General features: G+C 46.6%; 1 protein-coding gene and 1 long non-coding RNA gene across 3 annotated transcripts in view; one reads left to right on the forward strand and one right to left on the reverse strand.

Moving 5' to 3' along the window:
* The first annotated feature begins 141 nt into the window (after nucleotides 1–141).
* LOC135424402 (uncharacterized) lies at nucleotides 142–25,967 on the forward strand. Of its 2 annotated transcripts, XR_010435195.1 has the most exons (8): nucleotides 142–476; nucleotides 6,453–6,734; nucleotides 9,673–9,773; nucleotides 16,183–16,322; nucleotides 17,003–17,531; nucleotides 20,403–20,638; nucleotides 22,071–22,167; nucleotides 25,540–25,967. It is a non-coding gene; the product is annotated as an uncharacterized LOC135424402 (long non-coding RNA). The 2 variants fall into 2 exon arrangements; XR_010435196.1 differs by lacking the exon at nucleotides 6,453–6,734 and having other exon boundaries at nucleotides 145–476.
* The window catches only part of LOC135424398 (myosin-3-like), a 42,658-nt gene continuing 16,500 nt past the window's right edge, over nucleotides 167–26,324 (reverse strand). The window contains exons 28-39 of the mRNA XM_064675597.1: nucleotides 25,873–26,069; nucleotides 25,510–25,693; nucleotides 24,848–25,013; nucleotides 23,941–24,065; nucleotides 23,450–23,758; nucleotides 23,162–23,365; nucleotides 22,902–23,027; nucleotides 20,519–20,689; nucleotides 20,319–20,423; nucleotides 20,147–20,242; nucleotides 19,884–20,021; nucleotides 167–259 (exon numbers count right to left, since the gene is read on the reverse strand). Of these exons, the coding sequence (XP_064531667.1) occupies nucleotides 182–259; nucleotides 19,884–20,021; nucleotides 20,147–20,242; nucleotides 20,319–20,423; nucleotides 20,519–20,689; nucleotides 22,902–23,027; nucleotides 23,162–23,365; nucleotides 23,450–23,758; nucleotides 23,941–24,065; nucleotides 24,848–25,013; nucleotides 25,510–25,693; nucleotides 25,873–26,069 (1,899 nt within the window). The 3' untranslated portion in view covers nucleotides 167–181. The remainder of the gene's footprint in view (nucleotides 260–19,883; nucleotides 20,022–20,146; nucleotides 20,243–20,318; nucleotides 20,424–20,518; nucleotides 20,690–22,901; nucleotides 23,028–23,161; nucleotides 23,366–23,449; nucleotides 23,759–23,940; nucleotides 24,066–24,847; nucleotides 25,014–25,509; nucleotides 25,694–25,872; nucleotides 26,070–26,324) is intronic.

Consider the following 26,324-nt stretch of genomic DNA (forward strand, 5'->3'; position numbering starts at 1 on the left):
GCAGGTTTATAATGGAGTCTCCTCCTGGACACAAACACTGGAAGCAGCAGGAATGTTGTGGCACATAAGGGCACCATCCCTTCCTGCCAGCCTGCAGACCCCCCTCACCTACCTTGGAGCTTTCCCTGGAGCCAGGGCAGACGTGTCGCGGGGACGTTTTATACGATCTCATCTGCAGATGCTACAGATGCCTCCTCTTTCTTCGGTCAAAACATTTTTGGCAAGCCTTCTTTGGTAAAGCATTGTCTGGCAAACTGAACTAAGGGCATAATTGTCATTTGACATGACTAGATATAATTAGAAAATTTTGATGTCTTACCGGCTATATGAATACAGCTCCTATAAACAATCTCACAAGGGTGTTAAGGAGGGAATCCGGACTAGTCAAAGCACTTAGAGAACTTGGATTCAGGACTTATGGATTCTATTGCTGCCTTACCCAACGACTCACTGCACAATCCAAGATGGATTGCTTGGTATGTCTGTCTCAGCTATCCCAGCTGTACAATAGATAAAACAGGATGTTAAAAGATAAATTAGCATTATTAAAAACTTTTGGCAGTTTTGTTGGTAAAATTCTGAAAGCAGAGGTGCAGATGTAGAAGAGCTGAGCAGGATAACAGGCACAGCAGGATGGTCAGCCAAACACTGCAGCAAGGAGACGCTGGGTCCTACCTGGACTTTTAAGCTGATGCCTCTGACAGAGATGTGAGGTAGCTTTGGGGATATCAGGAAGAGTGCACACACACACACACACACGCATGTACATGCAAATTGCAAATTGCAAATAAGTGGGAGATTCTCCAAGAAGTGTTTTTGTGAACCTTGTGAGGGATTATACCTGCTGAGACTTTTGATCTGCAGGTTAATGCCAGTGAGCAAGAGATACTCCCTGCTTTTGCTGAAAACTTCTTAGTTTATCTAGATATTCCCATGCCTGTAAACCTAGGAAAGGTAACTCTGATTTGGAATACCTTCCACAGGTTTTTTCCCTGCCTACAACTGATAGAAGAATCCTCTATTCACTCATGACTATACAAATAATTGGACATACGCACAAACACATCATCTCAGCGTGCAGTCCCAGATGCTCTCTACTCAATATATCCTCAGCCCAGCTCTTCCATTTCATCACAAATATCTTGCACACTTAGACATTTGAACAGTCCAAAACACCACAGTGATATCTTTACCGGACCACTGGGGTGGCAGACATGCCTGTACAATGCTGATGGGGGAGGGGAAGGAGATTTGGTGGTAGTGCTGGAGAGACACTGGTCTAGTTTCAGGAATAGGGCACAGTCACATAAACTGTTTTAAATCCTGTCAGATTTAGGCTGAGGAACTTAATGCCTTCTTTGCCTTAGTCATCAACAAGAAGAGCCATTTTCCTCCGGGCTACCAGCCCCCTGAGCTGTTAGACAGGGACGGGGAGCAGAATGGACTCCCTGTGACCCAGGAGCAATTAGTGACCTGCTGAGCCACTTAGACACTCACAAGTCCACAGAGGCAGATGAGATTCACCCGAGGGCACTGAGGGAGGTAGTAGAAGAGCTTGCCCAGCCACTCTCCATCATTTATCATCAGTCCTGGCTCACCAGAGAGGTCCCAGATGACTGGAGGTGCCAATGTGATGCCCATCCACAGGAAGTGTTGGAAGGAGGATCTGGGGAACTCCAGGCCTCTCAGCCTGACCTCAGTGCTGGTAAAGGTTATGGAACAGATCATCTTGAGTGTTGTCACACAGCAGGTACAGGATACATACACTACGGGGCCAGGCCCAGCCAGCACAGGTTTAGGAAAGGCAGATCCCGGCTGACCAATCTGATCTCCTTCTATGACCAAGTGACCTGCTGGGTGGGCGAGGGAAAGGCTGTGGATATGTTTACCTGGACTTCAGCAAAGCCTTTGACACTGCCTCCCCCAGCATTCACCTGGAGAAACTGAGAGCCATGGCTTGGACAGGGGCATTTTCCCTGGGTTAAAAACACACTGATGGCCAGGCCCAGAGACTGGCAGATGGAGTTATATCCAGTGGGGTTCCCCAGGGCTTAGTATTTGGCCAGTCCTGTTTAGTATCTTTACCAATGATCTGATTAAGTGGATCGAGGGCACCCTCGGGGGTTTTCTGATGGACACCAAGCTGGGTGGGAGTGTTGATCTGCTGGAGGGCAGGAAGACAGAAGGGTCTGAACATCAAAGATCAAAGAGTCAAGGTCAGTGATGTGAAATTCAATAAAGTCAAGTTCCAGGTCCTGCACTTTGGCCACAATAACCCCTCACAGCGCTCCAGGCTGGGAAAGAAATCTAGAAAGCTGCTTAGCAGGAAAGGACCTGGGAGTGCTGGTCAACAGCCACTGAACATAAGCCAACGCGTGCCAGGTGGGCAAGAAGGCCAATGTCATCCTGCCTGTATCAAAAATACTGTGGCCAGCAGGAGCAGGGAAGTGACTGTGCTGGGCACTGGTGAGGCCACAGCTCGAGTGCTGCATCCAGTTCTGGGCCCCTCACTGCAAGAAAGACATTGAGGGGCTGGAGCATGTCCAGGGAAGGGAATGGAGCTGGGGAAGGGTTTGGAGCACCAGGAGCAGCTGAGAGAGCTGAGGGGACTCAGCCTGGAGAAAAGGAGGCTTGGGAGGACCTTCTCACTCTCTGCAGCTCCCTTACAAGAGGATGGAGTCAGGTAGGGGTCAGGCTCTGCTCCCAGGGAACAAGGGACATGACAAGAGGAAATGGCCTCAAGCTGTGCCATTTGGGTTTAGGGGAGGTTTAGGTTGGACCTCAGGAAGAATTTCTCCACTGATAGGGCTGTCAGGCATTGGAAGGGCTGTCCAGGGAGGTGGTGGAGTCCCCATCCCTGGAGGTATCCAAGAAACACTGGATCTGGCACTCAGTGCTCTGGTCTAGTTGTCAAAATGGGGATTGGTCACAGGTTGGACTTGATGATCTTGTAGATCTTTTCCAACAAAAAAAATCCTATGACTCTGTTATTCTACACGGACAGTCCAGCTGAGAGTGCAGGGCTAGATCACCTGACTTTGTGGACTGACAAATCTTTGCCTTCCCAGTTGCCAATGACAAAGCCAGTGTACTCAGAAAGCTCTTCTGGGCTTTTGCTGTGGTGCTGTGCAGGATGTGGACCCATCCTTGTCACAGGAGTGCAGCACATGGCCAGGCAGCTCTGGGCAGGCTGAGAGAAGGTCTGATTTGAACAGGAAGCACTCAATGAGTTGAGATGTCTCTGGATCTTGACAATCATTCAGCAGTTCTTTGGAGATTGAATTTAGTGCCAGTAAGTCCCCATAAGCCAGTGCTAGAAACATAAAGTCTTTTTTTGAAACTGGTCCAAATCGCAGAAGAGGGTTGTGAAACAGGACATGGCAATGAAGGAGATGCTTTAATCCAGATGGCTTTTGAATATCTCCAAAGATGGAGATTTCACAATAGCTCTGGGAAACCTGTGCCAATGCTCAGTCACCCTCACAGGAAGAGTGTTTCCCAGTTTTCACAGGGAACCTCCTGTGTGTCAGATTGTGCCCATTGCTTCTTGTCTTGTCACTGGACACCACTGAAAAGAGCCTGATTTCATCCTCTGTGCACCTTCTCCTAGGGTATTTATATCCATGGATGAGATTCACCTGAGCCTTCTTCAGGCTGAATAGTCTCAGGTCTCTCAGCCTTTCCTTTGGAGAGAGATGCTCCAGTCACTCATTGATCTTACTGGCCCTTTGCTGGACCCTCTCCACTAGCTCTATATCTCTCTAATACTGGGAAGCCCAGCAATGGACCCAGCACTCCAGGTGTGCCCTCTGTGCTGATCAAGGGCAAGGATCACCTCCCTCTGTCTGCTGGCAACACTTCTGATGCAGCCAGGACACCGTTCACCTTCTTCACAGAAAGGACATGAACATGGCTCATGTTCAGCTTCGTGTCCCACAGGACCTCCAGGTCCTTTTTTGTGAAGCTGCTTTCTGGGTGGTCAGCACTCATCATATACTGGTGCCTGGGGCTGTTCCTCTCCAAGTTCAGGGCTTCGCATTTGCTTTGCATTATTGGAGCCCAGATTGACCTCAGCCCTCACCAGTACTCAGCTGCACACTATCCTTAACAGAGAAAGCATTTAACGTTAAATGGATCTCAGCAACTGTAGAATCACAAAGACTCAAATCTTTATTGCTGTATTTACCTGTCTTGCTAACTGACTTAACTAAATCATGTGTGGGTTTCCAGCTAAAGAATCTTTGTGACATTAAAGCAAAGAAACTCAAGTGCACAGATGCATCTATATTCCCCCAGTAACTCCACACTTTGCATACAAACAGGAAGAGGTGCCTGTACGTTCAACAGAATATCCATGGAGACAAGAATATATATGTTGGTTTAGAGACCAAACCATTTGCCATTTACTTCAGAGACTTGGCCTTTACTGTCTCAAATATTGGACTATCCAGTTCATGAAACAAGTCTCTGTTTGATCCTTGGAGAAGAATCTGGATGTTAGGACTACAACCCAGCAGGACCCAGTTCTAACAGTGGTTCTGGCCCACTCTGACTGAAGCTGTTCTCAGTATCATGCCACAACAGCTATGTGGAAATAGGCAGCCTGAGGGCTGAGGGACAGGAGCTTGTGACCCTATTCAGTAGGAGAACTAGCACTGTTATCTCAAAGGTGTGAATCTGGCAGCTTTCCTGTCACCAGAAAGAATCAGCACATTCCTTGGCACAAAGAAATGGCAGCTGTAAACCTAATCCACTGAAATAGAAAGGAACTGTCTCTGTCCCCAGAGTCAATGGGGAAGAAGCTCTCTGCCAATCTGTTCTGCCTGGTCTGAGACTGCAGCCCTTGAGCTCTGACAGCCCAGGCACGCTCTGGTTGCAGTCCCCTCCTCAGGAGGGAAGGCAGCCTTCTATTCAGAGGAATGCTACAGGATTCACACAGGGAAACTCAGGAAACTGAAGACAGTTGCATTCTACAGGGAAGATTTAGAATGCTGCCTGATTGCCCAGGGTATAGAGGGGCTGCAGGATATACTGTCCCACCTGACCCTGCATCAAATGTGGCAGGAGATCCTACTTTGGCCGAGGGTTTCTGTGAGCATATGCAAATCCACAGTGTGACTACATATGCTGGCTGAAATTCAGAGACTATTGTTACTGTGGATCCCTAATGGAAATTTCTGTGCCCATCACAGGTATTGACTTATGTCTACATTAGTATCTCTATATGAGTACCTCAGGACCAGTATAAATCCCAGCGTTAACATAATGTGATTATGGGTATGTTGGCTTTGCTTGGTGTCTTGGAGTGAAATCCCTGAAAGGTGTTTGGTATTAATCATTTGAGGATTGAAGGATTACTGAAATCTAGCAAAATCCTCCAGAACGGTGCGAAGAATAATTTGCATACCAAGTTCAGCTAAAATTACACACTTTACATTAAATAGTACTGCCTCCCCCACCAGCAGCATTTCTAGATGACACTGAGTGTGTTACTCCCCTGTCTGTCAGTTGTACTTCAATGCAAAAACAATCTTGGTGCCACAGACCAGCTGGGGTGACGGGGCCTGATTGAATTCAGTGTTAAAATTCAGTGTTAAATAGTCCAGTGCCATTCAAATTGAATAGCAAGGCTATTCTAGCAACTCCTCTGGAAAAAACAGCATTAGACAAGCTCTTTCAGACAGTCGTAAAAAGAAGATAAAATATTAAAACATCAACTGCTTTCACTTGAAAGCTCTAAATTCAGATCCATTTCCTTTTTTCCTCATTTGCATTAACTAAATAAAACACAGAAAACAAGAATTTCTCCTTTGGTGTTTTCAGCTGATGTTTTAAAATATCTGTTTGAAGGAAATTAGAGCTAAAGCAATGGCAGATGTAAGAGCATGTGTTGTGAACACATAGTACATGAACGCTCAGTGAATGTTTACTCAAGAAAGACACAGGAATAAGTTTGTGGAGGCTGGAAGAGGAGGCAGGAGAAAGTGCAAAAAAGGTTGGGCAAATGACCCAGCATTCAGCGTTGTAGTGTAGGACATAAAGTAGGACATAAAGCTCACTAAAAGAAAAGTGAAGTGTTTGGTCAGCTGTCATGAGCAACTCTGGAGGGCAGTCTAAGCTACTGAGCATCTGCTTTGAATTTGGTTTAATTTACACAGCTCCTCTCTCTCACTCAGGTATCGTTTATATGACACTGGTATAGTGGTTTTTTACAAAGAGAGAGTCTCTAATCTGAAACGGATGATCCAGATTTCACTATAGTTTAACTCTGTAGATCCCAAAAAGTTACATCAGGGAAAACTTTGCCATGTTTCTTATACCCAGGCACAGCAAGGAGAAATCTGTCCAGGAAGGAATCTGTTGAAAGAAGTGCAAGTGCCTCAATGCGAAAAAACATACAATGTTTCCTAGGGGCCATTAACTTTCTGTCAATCCTATTTCCATCTCTGCAGGCCTTGACTTCACTGGGACCAGAAGCAAATCACAGCACAGATAAAAGGGAAGCGGCAGGCTGAGAGCCATCTCTGGATACAGACTGTCCTGCACAGCAATGTGGTGTCGGCAAGGCACACATTCCCCTGGAGGAGAAAGGGTTCAGTCATGCTGAAAATAGATCCTTCTTGAGACAATTATCAGGCAGCTGCTCCCTTTCTGCCAGACTTGGAGATGTGTATTTCCTTCTCCCCATCCCAGTGGTTGGCTGAGAGACAGGGGCAGTGAGAAGGCACTTTTAGGTAGGCAGCAGCCAGGCCAGAGAGGGGAAGTGCCTGCAGATGCTGTGTGTCGGTTGGTGGGAACCTCTGTCTCCTGCCTGTTCAGAGTCATCAAGATCATGAACTGGAAAAACAAGAATGTGCCTGTATGGCAGGAGGTTTTGCAGTAGGAAAAGGAATCTTGTAGTCTGGTGATCCAAAATCTTTAACCACGGGAGCTACTCTCAAGCTCTCTGTTTTGTGCTCCCCTAACTAGGACAGAGGGCCCTCCAAGAGGAAGGATGTTGGTGGATATGAATATGAGTGCTCTCACTGCAAAGAGTCACAGAATCACAGAATATTCTGAGTGGGAAGAGACCTACAAGAATCATTGAATCCAGCTCTTAAGTGAATAGCCCATACAGGGATCAAACATGACCTTGGTATTATTAGCACCATGTTCTAACCAAAACCAGGGAGAATCAAGTACTGTGTGGTGCTAGAAGTGGGGCCAGTGGATTGTAGAAAGCTGTTCTCCCTTCTGCTTGACTCTGCTGAGTCCTCATCTGAAATGATTTGTCCAGTTTTAGGTTCCCCATTTCCAAAGGGAGGAGAACTAAAAGGCGAGAGTCCAGCAGGGGGCTGGCAAGATGAGCAAGGGACTGGAAGACTTGTGCTATGAAGAGAGTTTTAGGGTATGGTTAGTTTGAGGGGAAAAAGGCTAATGTACATGAGGGGCAGCTACAAAGACAATATGCCAAGCTTTTTTCATGAGCAGCAGACAATGTAACAAGGGGCAATAACCAGAAATTGTTGCTTGAAAATCTCCACTTAGACACTAGGAAAATTCTCAGACATTAGGAAAATTCTCACTTAGATATTAGGAAAACTCTTGACTATTGAGTAATGAAGAAATGGCACAGGTTACCTCTAGAGCTTCTGGAGTCTCTGTCTCAAAAGCTTGGCTCACCAAAGCCATGGCTAATTGGACCAACACCAGCAATAGATGTGCTTGAAGTGGGAGACTGAACTAAAGAGCTCCAGATGGTCTGTCACAACAGCAGCTCTGAGGCTTTAGTGTAAAGGTTTCCTCATCCATCCAAAGCAGACAATTGCTCAAAGCTAATCAGCAAAGTCATCTGCATCTTCACTTCTTGTGCTAAGAAAACAAAATTTCCCTGGGGTCCTGAAAAACAGTATTTCTCAAGAGGACAACTGGGCACGAGTCTTTGATTCCACTGCTTTGTTGGAGACAGTTAATTTCATGCAACTTGCCAAAGCAAATCCCTCCAGAACACCAATTCTATAATATTGCTTCTTAAGTACATCATCTGGAAATGTCCTCAGCAGCAGGAGGCTTTGGTTGCTTTCAGTCCTTGAAGAGCAGCATGACATGCAGGCAGAGTCAGAGAGCTGTGGAGCTCACTGGGGCAGCAAAATGCATCCCATCACATCAGCAAGGAGTTCCACCAGGTGAGGAGTGGCAGGGCAGGCAGAGTATAGGAGTGTCCTCTTGCTACCACAGGCTGGACACATTCACAGTGGTAACTGTATGCTGGTAAGCATTTCCTCAGCACACCACAGACAGGGCTTTAGGGATCTGGTACAAACATTTTTTCATTCTGAGACACCAAGCACCATTTGTCAGAAAATATGGGTATGATACAGTGAGCAGCAGCTAACATACCATCTGTGGGGTATTTCTGATCATAACATAACATTGAAGAACATAAGATTACATGATGTCCCTGCCCATGTCAGGGGGATTGGACTAGATGGGCTTTATAGGTCCCTTCGACCCAAACCCTTCTGTGATCTGTGTGATCCTGTGAATGGCAGACTCCCACACCCAAGACATTTGTCATCATCCCAATCTCCTCAGACACCCACCCTCTGCATGATGCTCCACCCAGGTGATGAAGCCTTCTAGAGCACAAACCATCTCAAGCTGGTGAAAAATGTCACGTGACTGAAACAAAATTCAAATAATTTACACACAGGAAACTGTACTGAAAAGAATGTATTCTCTGTGCCCCTGAGAGACAGAAGAACAAGGACATTCCTATTATCTCTATATGAAGCCTAAGCCTTTGGCCTTCTCAGGTCTCAGTCACCTACTTATCCAAACCCATGTAATGCTCATGGGATACAGCAGACATCCCCTTCAACAGGGATCCCCTTGCACACCCTGCTAGTGAGCCCTGGGAGGCTGGAGAGAGCTCAGAGCCGCTCAGTTCTGCTCCAGCAGGAAACCTCCAGCTGTGGGTTGATGTTCTGGAGAGCAGGCTCAGGTGCCTACACAGATTGCAGCGTCTCCTGTGCCTGGGGCCACTTCAGCTCCTCCTCAGGTGATTGGGGTCCCTGATGGCCTGACCAGGAACTGAGAGGCACTCAGGGCCATGGGAGGCATCAGGAATGTCTGCATGGATGTGCTGCTCCTCTGAGCACACATTACAGCTCAGGTGAAAGGAAGTCAGCCCTGCATGTGGTAGGTCCCTACTGGTGAATACTCTGTCCTACTTCAACTCAATCAGCTTGCCCAGTGACTGGTCTTCAGACCCTCATAAACCACAGTAGATATTCCATAACATAGAACTTATATACATCTGTTCATTGTTTACAGACACATCAATGTTTGATGTGTTATCAACTGCCTCTTAATGCTGTCACACAGGGGACAGGCTTGGTGACAGCAGCTGTGCTTGGACATGTTTCTGAGGGTGGGTTCCTCTCATTTAGAGTGACCGTGTATGACCTAATGTTGAGAAACTCAAAGATTTTTGTTCATTTGCTGCACCCCAATCTCCAGAGGAAGAACGTTCTGCCTCATCACTAGTACAAAAGAAATGGTTTGTACAGCAAACCACAAACACTAGTTTTGCTTTTTTTGCCAAAATACAGATGGGCATTATAGCACTAGGATGCTTCCTAATTAAAGACTCTGATGCTGCTTCTCCCTTGCATTGCTCTCTGTTATCAGAAATAGCATGTGAGGAAAGGGGTTTTTCAGCCATTTTGATCCAAGCACTGGGACCAGCCTGTTTGCAGAGAGAGAGACGGAAAGTGGCTGAGCTTAAACAGGTAAGTGTAGGAAGATCACTGACTTTCCAGGCTTGCAGCTGGTGGGATAGATGGGGAAAAGCTGTGGCTGTGGTTTCTGGGAGCAGCTATTTAGCACTGCCCACTGCTTGGATGCCTTCCCACAGTGGGGATCCTGCCTTGCAGAACTCTGGCATAGGCAAAGCCATTTTGCTGTGACCATTATGTGATTATCATCTCCTGTTCACTGGATGCTTGGTGAAAATCCAATTTCACTTTGCCTGTACTGTTTATAATATTATGTAAGAATGCCGTCTCCCCACCTGGTTGTTCTTTTCCCAGCTTGACAACCCAGTAGTCCCATCAATTTTGTCCTCGCTCTCTGTACCCTTCCTAACTGCACAGGCCAAATCCGCAGACAGCAGGTGGTCTGTGGGCCTGGTACAATGTTTTCTTGTTTGTTCTCAGTTGATCCTGACAATTCCTGATACTTTTTTTGCCTTCTGTGGTCACCAGTGAGCACTGACCTGACATTTGGAGGCAACTATTCACTATTCTGGTAGCCTTCCTATCTCCTAATCCCGGTCCTCCTTTCAGAGACTATGGACAGAGAAGTTGAAGTTCTGTTTCATGTGCAAAAAGGGTTTTTCTGACTGATGATTATACAGTCTGCCTCATAAGGACAACATCTTTCTCAGTGGCTTTCACCAGAATGACAGTGAATGAGACTCTAGAGTAGCACAGCCCAAGTAACAGAGCAGTGGAGAGACGTAAAGCAGCAAACTTTTATTTGGGGTGAGAACACTTCAATGAGTGTCAGAGTTGTGCTGTTCCTCAGACTTCCTCATGTTCCCTGTAAACACCAGCAGAAGAGCTGGCCAAGGAGGTGACATTCAGGATGCCCTTTCTGTCACCCACCAAAGCAGCTGAGGAGCTCCTGTTACAGAGCAGGGGAGTGGGGTGGGCAGGCTAAGACGCCTCTGGGTAAGATAAAGAAAAAAGAGAGCAAGTGGCAAAAGGGGGAGGGAAGGAAAATCAGGATTAAGTGCATAATATTAGCACTAGCAGCAACTGTATCCTAAAAAAGATAGCAATGAGGTGATATCTTCCTCGGCTGGCGCTCATTTGTGACAGATGCACAAATCCCACTTCTGGGAAAATTTCAGTGCTGTAAATGGAAATAAATTGGTATGGAATTCCTATAAAACTGCTAACTTTAAAAATTAGACTTTTCAAGGTTAAGACAGCCCAGTGGTTTACCAGAGAATTTTCTGAGTGATGGAGTCACTGCAGCGAAGTTTCCAACAGGATACATAGCAAAATCTTCTAGTGACATTTTCTGAACTAACTTTTTGTGTTGCAGAAAAGTTCCTTTTGCATCCTTAGGAAATTTATCAACAGTCTCATTATTTTATGTTGGCAAACAGATTCCCTTGGAGGTCAGGCTAAACATTTTCTTAATTGCTGTCTGCAGCCATCTGAGATGCCAAGGAAAGGATGATGCTCCCTGAAGGGAAAATCAGTTGTGCAAAGCAGAACAGCCCCAGCAGAAGACAATGATGACTATGTGACACCAGACAGCCCAAAACTGGTGTGTTTGACATCTCAGTCAGGACTGTGGCCTGAGAAAATACATGTTAAATCTTCCACAGCTCAAGATGTTCTGCCAAATTCAGCACTGCTTTGCTGAGAAACACAGGTGTATATTGTCTTGCAAATCAGTCCCTCAGGTCCCCCAAGTGCCTGCTGCTCCCTGACAAATGTCTTCAGGTGAACAGTACATGTCATGGTGCCTCAAAGGGTCTTGCTGCAGACTCATGACATGACTCCCCGCTGCTGTTTCCCTCTCACATTGGCTAAGTTTGGGCATTCTCTGCCTGGGCTCTGATCCCAAAGTCTTCATATGTGGTGGACTCTGTTTCCCCAGCAGTCCTGTGTTGGCATCAGGGCTGTGGTGCTGGCACTAGGGGCGAGGAGGATGGGGTTGCAGTGCCTGTAAGACCACAGCTGTGACACCCTAACAGCAGGGATCACATGGTCATAGGACAAGGCGGAATGGCTTCAAACTGAAAGAGGTTAGATTTAGATTAGATCTTGCAAAGAAACTCTTCTCTGTGAGGCCCAGGTTGCCCAGAGAAGCTGTGGCTGCCTCATCCCTGGAAGTGTTCAAGGCCAGGTTGGATGGAGCTTGGAGCAACCTGGGACAGTGGAAGGTGTCTTTGCCCATGGCAGGGGGTGGAACTGAATGACTTTTAAGGGCCCTTTAAAATCAAACCACTGTGGAATTCTATGATTTCTCCTCTCCTGGGGCTCCTGACAGGAGTTTACAACGTGAACTGATGAATTTTCCTTTGCCAACAAAGAGTTTCTGAAGAGGGATATTTTCAACCATTTTCTCTACTACTACTGGAATGCTGCATTTAAGCTCTCTGGCTGTCCACGTGGAGCTATATGAGCCCATCAGCTGCATCTATTTAAAACATTTTTTCAGAGATGATCATTTATAGCCACTCTTTTCTCAAGACCTTTGCACAAGCCCTTATCAGGTGACAGGAAGCCTCGTTCCACAGAGTGTCAATGCAAAATGATCCCCATTCCCCATAAAGCAGTGAGGAATTCATCTTCCTTAAATCAGTGTCCTTCTTTGATCCTCATAATCCATCAGACTTCATAGCAGTTGCTGTCAGAGGTGATTTTGTTCCCAGCCTCTGCTCCACCTGCATGCATCCTCCCCCAGCTGGGAACAGCTCATTCGTTCCTTTCCCCATTACGTATCTTCCCCATCCTCCCAGGATGGGCAGGAGCAGCTCTCACTACTGAGAGACACTTGGCTTCTGCTCCCAGCTCCTCCTCCACTTCAAGGTCGTTTGGGTTTTCTTTCTTGGATGATTCTTCATAAAACATGTGTCTAGGTGGTGGCCCCTGGCTGGGCTCACACGGAGTGACAATCCAGGTCCCTGTGGGGTGGGCCACAGCAGCAGCTCAAAACTCAGGCCACTCTGCACCCCCCCATCCACTTACCCTCTGTCAGTGAGAACAGCTGCTGGACCCCAACTCAGGCTGCCTGGGGAGCAGGCTGGGGCAGCTGAGGTTTGGCCATGTTTTGGGGCTTCCAGACTCCAGCCAAGGACTCTCAGTAGTCCCTGAATTCTTCACCCTCTAGGAAGGTCTGTATTTTCACTCCCTCATCCCAGTACAACTTGTGTTCCCGGGTTGGGAAAATGCTGCCTGGGGATGAGCTCTGCTCCGCTCAGCCCCATGTGCCACCTCAGCAGTAAGGAAACAACAGACTGCTTCCCTTTGCAGAATAAATACAGTAAATCATTTCTTCAAAACTAAAACTAAGCTCTATAAAGCACTTAAGAGATGGGATACGAGTTAGTCTTTTGCAGATTATCATTGTAGGGTTTACCAGAAGTTTTCCCTCAGATTTCTCCTGACCTTTCTTCCCCAAACCTGATGCTGAGTTGTCATTTCTTCCACCCCCACATCATCTACCATCTTACACCTATTTCTTTTCCTCACACACATCCGTCTTGCTTTCCTCCTCCTAGACACACTCTGCACTCACCAGCATGGTTTCAACCCCCCCTCAGCACTGTGATTACTCTTCCACATTCTCTCACTTAGCAGCTCACCACTTTTTTTTTCTGCAACAAGAGTCACAAAACATCAAGTTCAGCTGCCCACACATAATGCACTGGGGCCCAGCTCTATTGATCTCAATGTGTTCAACAGGCTGCTGCTCCTCCTCCACTTTGCTGAGAGAGGGGACAAGACTTTCTGCGATGTTGCTGTTCCTGGAGCAAGCTTGGAGCAAGCCCTGCCTCTGCCTTCCTCACCAGGGAAGGGATTCATAGGTTGGGGCCTCTTGCTGATCAGCAGAGCAAAAGATGGGCTTTCAAGAACTTTTGTGTTAATTTGTTAGTTTACAAGAGAGTGGATGCCCCCATGCATCACAACTGAGCCCAGCTGACTGCTGGAAGTACCTGGGCAGCTGCTGTGTTCCCTGTGGGACAGCACGTCCCAGGAGATAGGGGAGAGAACCCAGGTGCTGGGTTGGCACAGCACCGTTGCACGGGCTCCAAAGGGGCCACTCTGGATTCAGACTCTGAGCAGGGAGAGCACGCTCGGGCCGCAGTCTGACGTTTAACCTTTCAGCTGGGAATGGAGCTGTGCTGGAGCAAGTCTCCCTGGGGTAAGAATAGCATCTGCTGTCTTGGGACACAGCACAGTTGTCCAGCTCCTCCACGGCAGCACATGGCACTGAGACACAGAAGGCAGCCTACCCTCCCAGGAATGTCTCAGGCACTATTAGTGGAAGTGAATCATGCCCACAGACAGGCACGACCCTGAACAGGAGTCTTAGGAGAGCAGGGCTATTTTGGACCTTTGACATTGAGGATGAAAGGAGACACATGATGGGCTGATCCTCCTGGCATGGGCAACCTCCAAAGCCCTCTGCAGCCTTGAGAGACTCCACTAGGAATGTCTCTTTTGAAGGATGAGGGATGATTTGGTGGGACCTAGGAGCCCAGGAGGTGGGTGTGGAGGGAGCTGTGAGTTTGAAGGGCATGCAGGGCCACCTGTGCCCAGCCCTCAGTGCCACCAGCACATCGTGCTTATGGCAGGCCCTGTCGGAGGGTGGTGCACCTGCCCCTGAGCTTAGGGCACACAGCTGCCTGCTTTATTTTCATCCACATCCACGAGAGTTAGAGAGATACCAGAGAGGAAACACAAATCTTTTGCAGCCAGGAGGATATTTAATTAGTTCCACCTGAAGCTCTCCATCTCTGGGTGGTTCTTCAGCATCAGGAATGTTTGAGAGGCCCTTTTTCCTCTTCCCAGCCATCACAAATCCCCTCCTCAACTTATTCCCATCCTTTTAACATCCTCTTTCTTTTTCTAGTATGAATTTCTTTCATTCCACTTTTTTGTGTCTCATTTATTTGTTTCATTTTCATTGTTTTGTGAAAAGTTGCCCATTAAGCTGTTTGGGGAATAATACCCATTCTCCCTGAAGAGTTTTCCATCTGGATCAACAAGCCAAATCAGTCTCCATTTTGCCCCACATTCAGCTGGAGACACAGCAGCAGTGTTAGCAGGCAGGAACAAGTGGTCAGGGGATTGACTGTGTGTTGGGCAGCTTATAAAGTTCCGCCACTAAATGCAATCCCACAGCCCTAGGGATTGATCTTATGGTAGCTCCTGGAAAAAGGATACTTGGTACGGTCCCAGCCTTCTAAGCCATTTCCAAGCATATCCGGCACTCCTGCACATGAAGACTCCATTGGTTCAGTTGGTAGACAAAAGACACAATTCCTTATCCATGGGCAAGTTATTTTTTCCAGCAGCCTAAAAAGTTAAACTGCCTCCTCTACAAACCCCCCAGTCTGGCTTTGCCAGCACCTCTGTGCTCACTGGGCACCCCCTGTGTCTCTCAGAACACAGTGCAACACAGGCTGTGGGTGCTGTGCACAGTCCCCCCTTGGCTGCTCACTGAAAGGTCAGGCTGGTTATAAAGGCTTCCCCTCACTCCATTTGGTGCCATGTGATGTGGTTCAGGTTCCTGCAGAGCACCTTGCCAGGTGGAGACTCAGCCAGGGCCTTAGCACCTGGTCCCTGCTGTGGCAGGCTCTGGGATGGGTTGTGTGCTTCTCTGAGCATCTCCAGCAGTGGAATGTTCACACTTGTGCTGCTCTGAACCATCAGCACTGGCTAAACTCCCTCACAGTAACTCGAGCTGTGAAGGTTTGTGCCCGTGGCCAGGCATTTCTTCCAATTTTCTTATCACGCACCATCGGTACAGTTCAAAGCGCACCACAGGCTTCCCACAGAGCTGCACTGCTGCCAGCAGGCCCTGAGCCCAGAGCCCAGATCTGCAGTCCTGCTCTCAGGATCCTCAAATCCGAACCAGCCAGACCCGCACACATGGCATGTTTTGCCAACGCAGTCACCATGGTCTCTGTTTATAGTCAGCCTGGGGGCTCAAGGTGCAGGTGGGAGAGCCAGGCTCTGACACTGCCATCCAGCCAACCCCAACATGACCCAGAGCCCACACTTTAACCCCTTTATGAAATGGGGGAGAGCTGCACTGCCAGCAGAAAGGAGCTGGTGTAGTGAGGGTAGGAATTATCCTGCTAAAGTCACATCCCTGCAGAGCCTTGCAGGGATTGCTGAGGCTGCTGTGCTCTGCCCACTCTGCTTGAGCAGGTGGGGGAGGTCTCAGAGGACCAGGGATGGTATAGCTGGGGCAAGAGCAAAACAGCAAACTTAGTACCAAAAGCAGGAAAGAGGGTTGGGATTACATGATAATGCCATGCTGATGCCTGGACACTCTGAAATGAGTAATGCCAGTCTCATTAGGGTTGCTAGACGTACCTAGCAGCTAGTAATTTCCCATTGGTTTTGCATGGCTGCTCCTAAGCAAATTACAACTCTTTTTCTACAGGTTTATGAAGTAGATTATTGCACTGGGTAACCAGGCATTTGACACGGTGGAGTAGGATCAGTGACATGGCCTAAGAGCAAAGCAGGACTTGGGATTCCATCTTGAAGCACAGCACTGTGCCATGAGCTGCTGAGAACAAGGTGCAGGAATTCCCCTGGGAAAGAGCTGCTTCCAGGCAACAGGAACTGAAACATTAGTCATCCCACAGGAAAGAAAAAGAGCAACACACCTAGATATATCCCAATGGGTGTGAAAACTAACATTCAATTCTGATTCCCCAAAATCACAAGCCCATAATAGTGGATGGAGGCCTGTCTTGAAAGGATCATGGTGTGGGGACAGTTTTTGGGGAAACTATGGCTAGACTGACTGATAAGGTTTATTAAAGTTCCAAATTTCTCAGACAAACCAAAGATCTTGCATCTTATCAATTCAGTATTTCATTAGGTTATTTTCTGGAAAGTAATAGGAAAAGTTGGGCCATTGCATAATAATCATTATCAAATGCTCTCAAGGAAATGTAAAAAAATCAATTGTAACTAGGGCATTAGTTCACAGATCTCTGGAGAACAAGGTAAGAGGGGAAATCAGTAACCCCAAATGCTGCTCAGCCTGGCAATAGGGCCATCCTGGCTCTTTGTCAATGAGCATGAGGGCACTGGGTGAAGAGGAATGAAAAAAAATGTGTCTGACAGGGAGCCATGGTGAAACCTTCAAAGGTGTCATGGGAGGGACAGGTGTCTGCTGATTTTATTAACCTTTATTAACCTTTTTGTAGTTGAAAACTGAGAAAGATGTGACATCCATCACTCTTTTTCAGACAGGAGTGACAGAACATCTTGGGTTTCTCCTCTCCCATCCTCGTTACTTGTCAGCAGAAGCAGGCCAGACTCCTTCCTGAGCACTGCCTGTCTGTGTCCTCGAGATAGACAAGGAGACCCATTTTGATATACCTTTCCTAGGCACATAGATGAGAAGCACTCACCTAGAACTTCCCAACAGTGTCAGCATCCTATTTGACACAGTGCCTGGTGCTAGCACAAATTAATTCAACTTCTCAGAGCACTGGAATGTCTGCCCAAAGGTATCCCGTTCACTTTCCAGCCCTTCCAGGGATGTCTTCTCAGCAGTCTGCTGGGTGTTCTCCCTACCTGAAATCCTGCAGTTTCAACTATACCATACATTCACCACAAAGTAGCTGAACGCATCTTTGTCCTTGGGAAACACCAAGCAGAATTACGGTGCCCAGTGCCACTGGGGAGAGGAGCTTCAGGCAGCTACTCAGACTTTGCTGCTGGCACTGCAGAGCATTTGATAACCATTTCCATGGGAACAAGCACATAAGACACGTAAGTTCAAGTCCTACTCTGCTTGGAGCTGCAACACTTGGTAGGTCAGAATTGGGCCAACTTTCTGACAGGTGGTTTGACTATACGGAGATTCTAAGCACTCAGTTTGCAATACACACAGATGGCTGTGGGCTCACAGGCTGCACCAGTCTCATTCTCCCATGCAGAAGTACAGCAGTGTAACTAAGCACGAGCATTGTAATTTTGTTCACATTGCATGTTTGATATACCACATCTGTTTGTACAGTACTTTATTTTCAGCTTCATTTAACAAGGTCAGGATACCTGCTTCCAAACAGAAGGTGAGGAGGAAACCTGTCAAACATCTAGGTTTTAAATTCAGGATAAAATTGGTCAAACTGATCATGGCAGCAGTAAGACTCGAACACACAGTTTTGACTATGCTAAGCTTAGCAACAAAATGACTCTCATTTGAACATCCACATTTGGAGCATCTGAAGTTGCAGGTATCTATTTTATTGACACTGGTACAGCAGCAGTGGCAGAAAATGTTTGTGTTCACAAACAAATAGAAGATTACTTCCTACGAGTGTAGCTCTAGCTACTGCAAATCCACAGCTGGAAAGATACTTTGTGGAAGTTCTGGTTATCCCAGAGGAAGCTCATTTTTCAGTTCCTAACACCACCTGGAAAGGAGAGGCTTTGTCCAGTCTACACGTGTCCAGATGAGTCTTTTGATCCCTGAAATCATCCATCCCAATGCACCATCCAGGTAGGATGTGCAAGTGGAAACCAGACCACACGTCATGCTATTGGACTGATGGGTTCAAATGCATAAACACATCTGTTGGCTTTCCTGAAGCACTACTTTCATGCTGCATTGCTTAAACAACCCCCACCCTCTGGGATAAGGACTACACCAGCATTTCCAAAAGTGAATCTATAGCATGGAAGGGCTTAAAAGATTAAGGCATCACAATGATTAATTTTTAGGCCCACCAGAACTTGTGCCACGAACTTATGCTCAGTATATACTGCACAGTATCAGGTAACTCAAAGGAGGATCTAAACCTGCAGCAGATTGCAGAGAGTGGCCCATAGTCAGTCTGCTCAATCTGTCTTTACCTAAGCATATCCAATAGGAGATACCTGAAATCTTGCCACTGTCTAGGCTTCCAATTCAATTAGAGATTGAACATTCCCTTTATAAAGTAGTCTCATGTCTAGAGACACCTCGAAGAACCTAGACTGAACCTTCCTAGTGTGTCCCCTGCTTCTTGGCAAGATATCCTGGCAAGCACTGAGGAGTCAAAGCCTTTTCCTGCTGCAGAGCATTAGGTGACAGTGAAAGCTGGCAGAACCAAAAGTGTCTGTTGAGTCCCAGGCCAGATCCTTCAGGAGAAAACATCTCTTCCAGAGTGAAAATGCTGCAGAAAGCAGTCTGGAGCTGAGGTTCTCCATTTCCTGGATATGTGCTCTAGGCCCTAGTAGTTTTTCCAAGACATACACTGGGGTTTTTTACCTCCAGCCACGAACTATGCTAAACTAGTGCAGTCAAAAGATCACACTAGGAAAGGTAGCTCCAGATCTTGTGCCAGTCTTGGGTTAGAGATAGACAACTGCCTGGGAAGTTCAGCTAAAGACACAGAGCTGCTGCTCTTTTCTCAGTCAGAATGCTAATTCTGCCTAAGGCTCACAGAAGGGATGTTTTAGGAATGTTCAGAGTTAGGTTGACTTACATTATTTTCACTTAATGAAGCAGCTCCTTAAATCTGAAACTAATCGGATGAAATCAGCCACAAAGCAATGCTCAGCACCAGAGCCTGAAATGCCAGAGGCAGAGAATCATAGTTCACAGAATGTTGTGAGCTGGAAGGGACCTTCAAAGATCATCTGGTCCAAAACTCCTGACATGGCCAGGAACATCTTTCCAGTGAAAGACCAGGTTGCTCAGAGCACCATCCAACCTGAGCCTGAACATTTCCAGTGATGGGGATCCACAACATCTCTGGGTAACCTGTGCCAGGGCCTCACCACTCTCATGATGAAATATCTCTTCCTTATGTTCAATTTATTTAATTAAACATACCCTATTTCAGTTTAAAACCATCATCCCATGCCCTACCACTAAAAGCTCTCCTAAAAAGTCTTTCACTGTCTTTCTTATAAGTCCCTTTTATATACTGAAAGGCCAGAATCAGGTCTCCTCAGAGCTTTGTCTTCTCCAGGCAGAACAACCCCAACCCTCTCAGCTTTTCTTCAAAAGTCCCTCCCTTCCAGAGCTGTCCTTTTGAATGATGGCTGTACCCACTGGCAAGGCACAAACCTGCTGCTCAACTTGCTTGAGCAAACAGCACAACTACACACCTGCCTCCTGCTGTGAAGCCTTACCTTTGTAGCAGGGCCTTCTCGGGCTTTGGCTCTGAGCTTGTTTACTTGGCTCTCAGCAATAGCTACCCTTTCCTCAGCCTCATCTATCTTATGTTGTGCTTTTCTCAATTTGGAGAGATTAATATTGGCCTGTTCATCCTGAAATTGCAAAACAAAAAAGAAATTAAAAACCATCTGGCAACATGCTGAGGCACAGAGCCAGCTTTTAAACTGATGGTACTATGAACTGGTAAATAAGTATTTGCTTCAGTTTAGTGACTCACAGCTTCCTCAGCTTGTCTTTTGTAGGATTTGATTTTCATCTGCAGTTTATCTACCAGATCTTGTAACATCATCATGTTCTTCCTGTGTTCTTCATTCTGAGTAAAGAGAATATGCAATTACATGTCTTTGGGAGACAAAACATCAGGAGAATTGCTTTCTATTTTTACCCACCTGGAGAGTGAGCTCTTTGACATGCCGCTCATATTTGCAGATGTTTTTCGTAGCCTCTGCAGATTGCTTATGTTCTTCTTCCAGCTCAGCTTCTAATTCTTGGATCTGGTGAATTAATCAACAATTACGTTAAGCAAGACTCACATAGGACTTGGAGAAGAAAGGTGTCTCTGACTCCCACGTTCAGCTGTGGTACTCACCCTGGCCTCCAGCTTCTGGATTTGCTTCTTGCCTCCCTTCAGGGCCAACTGCTCAGCCTCATCCACACGGTGCTGCAGGTCCTTCACCGTCTGGTCCAGATTCCTCTTCATCCTCTCCAGGTGGGCACTGGTGTCCTGCTCCTTCTTCAGCTTTTCTGCCATCATGGCCGCCTTGGGAGGAAGATGACACAAGAAACCAGAGGAATGTGAAGGAACAGTGCATGCTGTGTACCAGTGGAGCATTTACTCCTGTTTCCTGATGACCATTCCTGCCACTCCATTTCCTGCTTCATTTTTTTTGCGTGACATGATAGTGGCAGAAACATGACAGGAAATAGTAGGAAAAAGGATGGGACAAGACTGTCTTGCTGCACAGGCAGAGCTGGAATGACAGAAAGGGTAAATGCTCTGTCCCACTGTATGGTCACACTGTGACCTCCACTGCCAGCAAGGTGCCACAGAATCATAGAATCACAGAATATTCCAAATTGGAAGGGATGCACAAGGATCATCCAGTTCAACTGCTGGCCCTCCAGATACCCCAGCAATCCCACCATGTCCCTGAGAGAGCTGTCCAAACACTCCTTGAGCTCTGACAGCCTTGGGGCTGTGCCCACTGCCCTGGGGAGCCTGGTCAGTGCCCAACCACCCTCTGAAGGAAGAACCTTTTCCTGAGATTCAACCTAGCCCTCCCCTGACTCAGCTTCATGGATTGGGAAGAACAGGAACCAGAGGACCTGAGGGGTGGCTTTTTCCATTTTGAGATTCAATTACTTTGGAGGAAGCAACCAATTCTCTTCACCTTAGCAGGAGAGTATTGGGTTCTTTAATTCTGAAGACAAAAGAGGCTACAAGTGAATCCTCCTGAAAGCAAGAAACAGCACTGGGAGTTAGGAATTGCTGTCCAGATGTCCGTAGGGAAGGTCAAGGAAAGCCCTTTGCCACCAAGCCAGGAGGCATCTCCTGACACAGCAGTTTGGGATTTCCCAAGTGCACAGAAAAGAGGTCCACAGGGCAGGGACTCACTGATGTCTCAGGTGGGATTAGCAGAGCAAACCTGGAGTCATTTAAGCAAAATATTCCTCTAAATGCCAACAGAAATGAGGAAAGTGTCTAATTCCTTCTCCTGCACACAGGGCACAGCAGAGCCACAGCAGAGCCTGGGAACAGGCTCTTGTGCTCAACACCTGGAGTGTGGTGGGTGCTGTGCTGTAGTGAGTGCCCTGCTATTTGCCACAACAGCCTGGAGGGCTAGTGCCACAAGGCACAAAGTAGTTTAAAAGAATCTATGCTATTTAAGACAAACTAGGATTTAGTTTGCTCTCAGGCATTGGACTCCTACACAATAAAATGAAGATTTTGGTGAAATATTGAGTGACGTCACTTACAAAAAATGTAAAATTCAAGAAGTTGCTTTGGCAGCAAAATATCTGAAAAAGTGTATATTGAAAAATGTGAGAATAAAATAACGGCACTAGATATTTTATATATATGTGTGTATGTGTGTGTGTATAATTTATTGTAATGTTCTATTTCTCTTTTATTAAAACAGAATAGAAGTTATTATAAAATAAGAAGTTCCATATCAAAATGAGGAAGAACTTCTTTCCATGGAGGATGGAGAGCACTGGAACAGCTGCCCAGGGAAGGTATGGCGTCTCCCTCTCTGGAGATATTCCAAACCCACATGGATGCATTCCTGTGTCACCTGCTCCAGGCGACCCTGCCTGGGCATGGGAGTTGGACTGGATGATCTCCAGAGATCCTTTCCAAGTCTAATGATTCTGTGATTTTATTTAGGTTTTTTTTTCATTTTCATGAGCAAGTGGAAAAGTTTTCTTTCTATTTTAACTCCAAATAATGTATTTAAGTGTTAAGATTTTGGTTTGCTCCTCTGCATCAAAAATGATTAACAGGTTGAGTTCCATGACATACCAGCCCTATGGTCTGGCTGAGCTTCACAGGCCTTGTATGGGAGGATTTAGCACCAATTTTGAATGGACATTTACAGTTCTCATTTAAAAAGTTGTTAAATAGGATTTTGCAAAGACAACTATTCAAATACATTAGCCACTGTAGTTGTTTCAATACTGCAGGATTTCTTTGTGGATTACATTTTCTTGCAGCACTGAAGAAAGTTATTTGTTTACGACCAACCAAATGTGGGTTTAGTCCATAAATGAAGGCAACAGCCCCAATAACTCATCTCTCAGCAGGACATGGTCCCTGTTGTTCTAATCCTCTTCTGACAGGTAGCCTTTTCAACCATGCCCACAGACTGGTTCTTGTACAACACATGACAGGAGTATTTACATTAACCCCTAGCAGCAATGCTTCTGGAAACCCTGAAAATTCAAAGGGAAAAACACAGTAACATCCTCACATCTGTCATTGCCTTCTTTGCTCTTTCTTCAGCACTTTTTGATTCATTAGTAACATCCTCTATCTCTCTTTGGATTTGTGCCATATCAGTTTCAAGCTTCTTCTTTGTATTAGAAAGGCTGGTGTTCTACAAACAAGAAAGAGAGAGGCTTTGAGTGTCTGGTTTTGGTCTCTTACACACACAGACCACAAATTACTATTCATTCTTACTCCATGAACCTCTGGACCACAAAATATGTCAGTCTTAGCAAAGGAAACTACCTGGGTATGGAGGAGCTGTGCACGTTCAGTGGCATCCAGGAGCTCCTGCTCAGCCACTTTCCTCGACCGCTCCGTCTGCTCCAGGGCTGCCCGTAGCTCCTCAACTTCAGCCTGCAGCAGGTTTGCTCTGCGCTCCACCATGGCCACCTGCTCCTTCAGGTCATCCTGGGTCCTGAGAGCATCGTCCAAATGCATCTGGGTGTCCTAAATTTGAAGAGTCAGTTTTGTCCTAACGAACTTCTCGAATACTTTGCTTAAAAATAAATCAACCATAAGGTAAACAAAGACCTTGAGAGCTCCCTGGATGCTGTGCAGGTGTTTCTGTGCCTCTGCAGCCTGGCGGTTGGCATGGCTGAGCTGGATCTCCATTTCATTCAGGTCTCCCTCCATCTTCTTTCTCAGCCTTAAAGATTCACTTCTGCTCCTGATCTCAGCATCCAGAACACCCTGCATTGTCTCCACAGTCCTTTCATGGTTCTTTTTTAACTGGTTGATCTCCTCATCCTTGTCAGCAATCTTTCTGTTGATCTCTGTCTTAATCTGAGTCAGTTCTTGGTTGACAGCAAGGATTTTGACCTCTTCATGCTCAAGAGCTGCCTTTAAAAGAAAAAGGATAAAAACAAAGATGAAGGTAACATTTCAGAGAACATGATCAGTGACTTCACAGAAAATTCAAAAGTTTGTGGCAATCAATATTGCACACAGGTGGTGCCAGGAAAGGAACAAAAAGCTGCTTAGCATGTTCTATACTTTTTCCAGTAATATTTAAACTAACTCACCTCTGCCTCCTCCAGAGCTAATCGCAGACCATTTTTTTCTACTTCAACTTGCTTTTTTGCTTTCTCAAGGTCTCTGATCATTTTGCCATTTGCAGTAATTTGCTCTGTCAGATCAGCTACTTCCTCTGTGAGAGAAGAATGACATCAACCAGAGGAGCTGAACTCTATGCTCTGTGGCAGCGTTCAGCACCTCTTTTGCATGTATAAATATGTATACACATACATACATGTGTACACAGTCGTATATGTGTCTGCAAATATGTACAGATAACAACAGGCACAGCCAAGTCATGCAGGACAAGTGGGGCATTAGTGTGGTTTCACAGCCCTCCTTACAGGGAGCCTGGAAGAGCCCTGCATGTGTTATGTCTCTGGATAGGCCATCAGTGTCTTACAGGTCCTGTCATTGTGTTCAGTACATCTGTAAATCTCAGTTTCACAAGCTGTTACAGCCTCCTGAGGTCATCACCTTCACCTGGGAATGGCACCTTGATGTCTCTGCAGCAGATTCTACAGAGCCAGGACATTTGCTTTATTAGCTTTTTCACTTTACAAACCTGCTTGACAACTTTTGGTGAGACATTGACACTCTCCATTAAGATGGAGAGCACAGTAATGACAGAGTCCTGTCACTCAGTGCACGTCCTGCAGACATGAGTGTCTGCCTTGTTGTGGTAAGATTGTGAGCAGCTAATCACAGAATCACAGAATGTGCTGAGTTGGAAGGGACCCCCAAGGATCATTGAGTCCAACCCTTAGCCTTGCACAGGCCCATCCCCAAGAGTCACACCCTGTGCCCCAGAGGATCAGCCAAACCCTCCTTGAGGTCTGTCAGCCTTGGTGCTGTGCCCACTGCCCTGGGGAGCCTGTTCCAGCAGCAAAAGGGAAACCAGAGCCAAACACATACGTTTGAGAGTGTGGTTCTCCCGTTTGATTGTTTCAAGCTGATCTAAGTTTTCCTTGTAGGTATTTTTCACTTTGAAAAGCTCCTTGTCCAGCAAGCACGATTCTTTAGAGAGAGCTTCCCACTCCAGCTGGCTTTCCTCATACTTCCCCTTCCATTCTGCCATGACCTGAAAGACATCATAGGATCATAGAATGGCTTGGGTTGGAAGAGACCTCAAAGATATCTAGTTCCAACTCCCCTGCCATGGGCAGGGACACCTTCCCTTAGACCAGGTTGCTCAGAGCTTCATCCAAGCTGGCCTTCAACACTTCCAGGGATGGAGCAGCCACAACTTCTCTGGGAAACCTGTCAGTGCCCTCATAGGGAAGAATTTTTTCCCAATTAGCCACCTAACCCTCCCCTCTGTCAGTTTGAAGCCATTGCCCCTTGTCCTGTCACTCCGGGCCATTGTAAATAGTCTCTCTCCATCTTTCCTGTCAGCTCCCTTCAGGTACTGGAAGGCTCCAGTTAGGTCACCCTGAAGCCTTCTCTTCCAGGGCGAACAATCCCAATTCTCTCAGCCTTTCCTAATAGGAGAGGCTATTATGTTTTATTTCCTGCTAGTACTGAAAATATTATTTTATCTGGGGCTACACTTAAAAGATACTGTGCTCACTTATCACCTTATCAAAGTTCTGCTGTTTCCTGTCCAGGGCAGCTGCTGATGTGTTTGCTCTCTCTACGTCCAGCGTCAGATCCTCCACCTCCCCCTGCAGCTTCAAATTCATCTTCTCCAAGGAGGCACACTTGGAATTCACAGTCCCTGCCTGTTCTCCTGCTTTCTGGAGACGCTGAGCAAGTTTTTTCCTTAAGGAACATAAATAAAACATGCATATGATTGAAAAAAATCATTGCAGTATGTATGTCATTTTAACTAAGAGTATTGCAAATCCCACTAAAATAATTCAGGTTGGGCTACTAAAAGTAGATCTATGTCCTGCACAATATATGTAACATCTGGACAGTTCATCCCACTCCCCACGTACTTGGCCTCCTCGAGCTCCTCCGTGCGCTGAATCGCGTCCGTCTCGTATTTGGTTCTCCACTGGGCCACTTCGCTGTTGGCCTTGGACAGGGCGCGCTGCAGCTCCCCCTTGGCTTCCTGCTCCTCCTCATATTGTTCCCGGAGCAAGTCACAGTCGTGGCGAGCGGACTGCAGGGCGTGGGCCAGGGCGTTCTTGGCCTAAACATTACCCATAATATTATGTATTTGTGTTGGCTGTGACCGGCAGGCAACCCCATGACCCTGCACACCTCAAATATGGCCACTGTAGCTTGGGCAGAGGGCAAAGGGCTGGGGCTTTATAAGTGTTCAGGCAGCTGCCTTCAGCTGCCACCAACTTTTCTCAGCTCTACACCTAGAAAAGACCAAGACTGATGCTTCCACCTTGGCATATGCTGTAACTTTTCTTCCCTGCAGCTGCAGAAGCAAAAGAAA

Source organism: Pseudopipra pipra, chromosome 19, assembly GCF_036250125.1.
Source record: "Pseudopipra pipra isolate bDixPip1 chromosome 19, bDixPip1.hap1, whole genome shotgun sequence".
NCBI lineage: Eukaryota > Metazoa > Chordata > Aves > Passeriformes > Pipridae > Pseudopipra > Pseudopipra pipra.